This window comes from Diplotaxodon limnothrissa, linkage group LG16, assembly GCF_057381915.1.
Source record: "Diplotaxodon limnothrissa isolate DT_005_m linkage group LG16, D_limnothrissa_male_GT1.1, whole genome shotgun sequence".
Lineage (NCBI taxonomy): Eukaryota > Metazoa > Chordata > Actinopteri > Cichliformes > Cichlidae > Diplotaxodon > Diplotaxodon limnothrissa.
In genome coordinates, this window is record NC_140611.1 from 20,110,797 (window position 1) to 20,115,295 (window position 4,499).

The 4,499-nt window shown below is 41.3% G+C and overlaps 1 protein-coding gene across 1 annotated transcript; it reads right to left on the minus strand.

The window, feature by feature from the left end:
• Positions 1-515: 515 nt before the first annotated feature.
• Positions 516-3,274, minus strand: abhd13 (abhydrolase domain containing 13). The gene is made up of 2 exons (XM_085374692.1): positions 3,109-3,274; positions 516-1,754 (listed from the first exon to the last, which is right to left on the minus strand). The coding sequence occupies exon 2, from the start codon at positions 1,718-1,720 to the stop codon at positions 665-667; it is 1,056 nt and encodes a 351-aa protein (XP_085230818.1). The 5' UTR covers positions 1,721-1,754; positions 3,109-3,274; the 3' UTR covers positions 516-664.
• Positions 3,275-4,499: the final 1,225 nt, after the last annotated feature.

The following is a 4,499-nucleotide window of genomic DNA, read 5'->3' on the forward strand; positions in this document are numbered from 1 at the left end:
TATGTGTATAGACAGTAATCACAACAATATCCTTCTATGCCAATCTGTTGCACATACATCAGATTAACGCTTAAAGAGGGAGAGGAAAAAAGTACACTGCTCAAAGTATTGCTCAGAAGATGTTAGCTCATATAATTAAACACTTGGGTAAGTTTAAAAAGAAAAGTGCAATTTAGAAAATTAAATATATTTACACTGAAGGCCTAGACTGCATTATCAGGCCTAGCTCAGTTTATCAGATGAACTGAAATTTTAACTGCAGTAACAATCAGTTTTCACTGAAACACCATAGGCCCCTATATGGACGCAGTAACAAGAGAAGCTGTTTCACTGACTTTAATTCATTCGAGCAGACTTACTAGAGCAAAGTCTTCTGTGTTGTGACATGTATGATCTGGCTTCATTCGTTAAAAAATGTCAAAAATACATGCATACATATCTGCAAACAAACTCAGGAGGACATTCTTACCCTCTCTTAGAACCTTGAAACAGTGAAAATATTTTGACATGTTAAATTTACAGAAAGGTAAAAAGAGTGAAATAAAATAAAACCCCACACAAAAGGATTAAAAAAATGTACATTCTTCCAAATAATCAGTGAAGCTTTCCCAATCAGTCCACTCAAGCCCATGAACAGTCAGTCCCTGACTTTTTTTTTTCTTTTTTAGATAATGGTGACGCTAGCTGAAGGCTGAGCGCTCTCCTCGTGGGCATGGCTCTTCAGCAGGTCTTTAATGAACTGCTCCAAAGCAGCAAAATAGCCCTGACACTGCCACGTGTCGTTGTGCGTGCCCTCTGGAAAGATAGCCAGGCGCTTAGTCCGTGCAGGAGACAGCTCGTACAGTTGTTTCATCATAACTGGTGGGATGAGCTGATCAGACAGACCAGACACAAACAGCGAAGGCATGCGGCACAGCGCCACCTGTCTATAGGACAGGAACTTATTCCTATAGCACCACAAGGGGAGCAGGCGCATGGGCAAGAAGGAGAAGAGCGTTGCTGCCATATGGGGGATGCTGAGGAAGGTGTTTTCAACAATAATGGCTGCTACTCTATGAGGGTTGACTGATGCCAATCGAACAGCCACGGCACCTCCTAGTGAGCGACCAAAGAGTACCACCTTTGTTTTGTCTAGATCAGGGCGGGTCATGACATAGTCCAACGTGGCCTCGGCATCAAGGTAGAGCCCATCCTCGCTGGGCTCACCCTCACTTTTTCCATAACCACGGTAGTCCACCAGCACCACGTTAGCTTTCAGATTGACCAACATTAACAGGGCGTTTGGCACCCTGTGACCAATATTACCTGCATTACCATGGAAATAAAGGATCGTAGGGGGAGCAGAAGAAGTGGGGCAGCTTTGATTTCCAGCAGTGACTCCAGGAGATGTGTCCCCTCCTGTGTAACGAAGCAGGATGAGGTTGAGCTTGACACCGTCCTTAGTACGAATATACACATTCTCATGTGGGATTCCTGTTGGCATGGGAACATAAAGGCGAGAGGAGGAAGGCTGGTCAGGAAAATAGAGGAGAACATCCTGAAATTTGTAGAGGATGCCTGCCACAGATGCTAAGATGAGAGCGAGGAGAAAAAATCCTCCATATAGATGGAAGGTGAGGATAAGGGCCAAAAGGGAGACACGACAGGCACCCCAGGACCAGGACACCAGAGTGAGGGTGCAACGCTCCATTGCCCCCCACAACCTCCACGGCTTCTCCATGGCTACACAAGAGCTGAATCACAGGCCACACACTCTGCAACAAACCAATAAAAACCAAACAAAAACATTAATGAAACAACCAAAAAACACAGGGAACCAAAGATGATTTGGCAGGTAATTGCATCAAATACAGAAGTTCTTGCATCAAATACAGAAGTTCTTGCATCAAATACAGAAGTTCTTGTATCAGTATATAATCATGCACAATATCCATAACAGTTATCAGCCTACTTCATAAAAAAATACTGATGCAAAACTGAACATACTGCTCATGTACCAATACTGGGAAGTAATGAAGACTATGTTATCCCACCTAATAAAAGAATTAAACACCAGTTAGTGTTCATTAAATTATTGCAGGCATTCATGAAGCTTTGTTCAAAAACCTATTCTGTACAAAAAATTTTTTGAAATCAGACAATCAATTAAATTAAGCATTAAAAGAAGGGTTACAAATAAAAAAGGACACGTGTCCCTACAACAGCAACCATATATTCCGATATTTTAATCAACATTGTGTGTCTCATGCACAAGGCTAAAATATGTATGAACTACAGTCTTGAGCTTTAGAAATAATGAAGCACAAAACATGATGAAAATACATTTTATCACAATTTTATTTCACTATCATAAGTCAAAGCTCGTGCCATTTGGTTAGTTGACATGGAAGGACCCCTATGTATTCTGTCTAAAAACATTCATATACTTAAACCAGGACTGTATCGTTTTTATAATAACAGTAATAGTAAAACATCACTGGATAATGTGTTTGACTGCAGTGGGTCTGTTTTCCGCCTCCTGCTATATCAGCAACCTATAGGAGGAATCAGGTGTGCTCAGCCAACCGAAAGGTGATGGGAACCAAACCCTGGTGAATATACTGGCTTATCAGGTGGCGGTAAGATGTGTGCACTGCTGAGGTTAGTACGGGAAATTAAGGTAATGTATGCTGAAAAGATGAAGATGGAAATCTTACGAAGGGAAAAAAATATCTCGACCCCACCCACAAGGAAAAGCGTTGACAGCTGCTGTCAGCCTGGTGAAAAGCTCATACGACTGGTGTTAGCAGGGCTTTGGCAGTTGGTATCTAATTTAACTGATCGTCGATCGTTAAGAGCAGCCAGTCATCACTCAGTATTTTTTTGGCCTGTCAAAAGAAGCTGTCAAATCAGTCACGACTGACACACCATGCTTTGAATTTGCTGGCTATACAAACGAGTTTAACCCCATTAAATGACCACTCACTGCAGCCGAGTTAGATGAGTAACTGAAATGCTAACTACTAAGCTGTCCTTACCTTGCTAGTGCTGTTAGCAGTCTTATATGTAGCTTTTTAAGTTAGCCACCTAGCTAACTCGTCAATGTTAGCTACGGAGCCATCTACTTACCCTTCTCTCATTTTCAGCGTCTCAGCTCCACGAAATTTTAGTAAAACACTAACGCACAGGCAACACAGCCACTGTCATTCAACTCTGTATCTACTAACAAGATTATAGTTACAGCAGCAAGGTGAGTGACAGGCTGTCAGCGACAACACCGGTGACACTAGCTGCACAGCTGGTTAGCATTACTGGTGTAACCTTTTTCAGTTCCGTGTAGAGCTTAGAATAAGAAAATGGGTTCCTGTAAAGCTGCAGTCCTCACACATCAAAATAAACTGCGTTTCAGTGTGACAAAGCACTAAAGTATTTCAAGTGCTAATTTAAGCATCGATCAGGTGATACTTAAAGCGTGTAATGTATGGCACGCCGCCGTAGTAAGGACGTGCAGAATATTAAATACGATGTATTGGCCGAGCTCACGCCTCTGCGTGTGCTATTTAATTTTCACCCACCAGGTGTTGCTATTAGATAGAATATACAGCATCCCAGGGCCTAAAAGCAAACTTCAATGACCGATGCAGCGTTGTTACTTGTTTACTTTATTTACATTTTTAATTTTAGTTTTTATTATTATTATTATTATTATTATTATTATTATTATTACTACTACTACTAATAGTAATAAAAACGAAGTCAGAAGTGACAGAGAATAAAGTCATGTATGAGAATAGTGAAATAGTTGTAAGGTATGTGGTAGGAGTTAGAGTTGAGTTCAGGGTGAGGGGTGGGACAACAGAGCCTGTTCTTGTTTGCCATGGTATTTACAGGTCGACAGATGAGGACAGGCAGGAGTCTCTGTGGACTATGATGTTTGCTGATGACACTGTGATCAGTAATGAGAGTAGGAAACGTCTGGAAGATTACTTGGAGAAGTGGAGGTATCCTTTGAAGAGAAGATTAATGAAAGTCAGTAGAATCAAGTCAGAATACTTGTGTGTGAATAAGAGGAGATCGCGTAATAGTGATGTTGCAGGGACTAGTGAGGGTGAACAATTTCAGATGCCTGGGTTCAACCATCCAAAGCAACATACAGTGCACAAGAGCAGTGAAGAAGAGAATCTAGGCAGGGTAGAGCTGACCGAGACCATTGCTTGGGGTGATTTGTGTCAGAAGAATAACAGCAAGAGTCAGAGGGAAGGTTTACAAGATGGTAGTGAGGCCTGCTATGATATATAATTTGAAGAAAGGAGACGGAGATGCTAAGGTTTTCCTTGTTAGCAGTTAGGGATAGATGAGATGGAGGCAGATGATCCACTGTGATGACCACTAAAGGGAGCAGACAGAAAGAAAAGAAGAAGAAAGAAAAACGATTACTATTGACTGACTCGTTAGATTGAAATAAAATAACCTCATATTCACAAAATGGCAGAGTATTGTGACTTGCTTTTCATTAATGA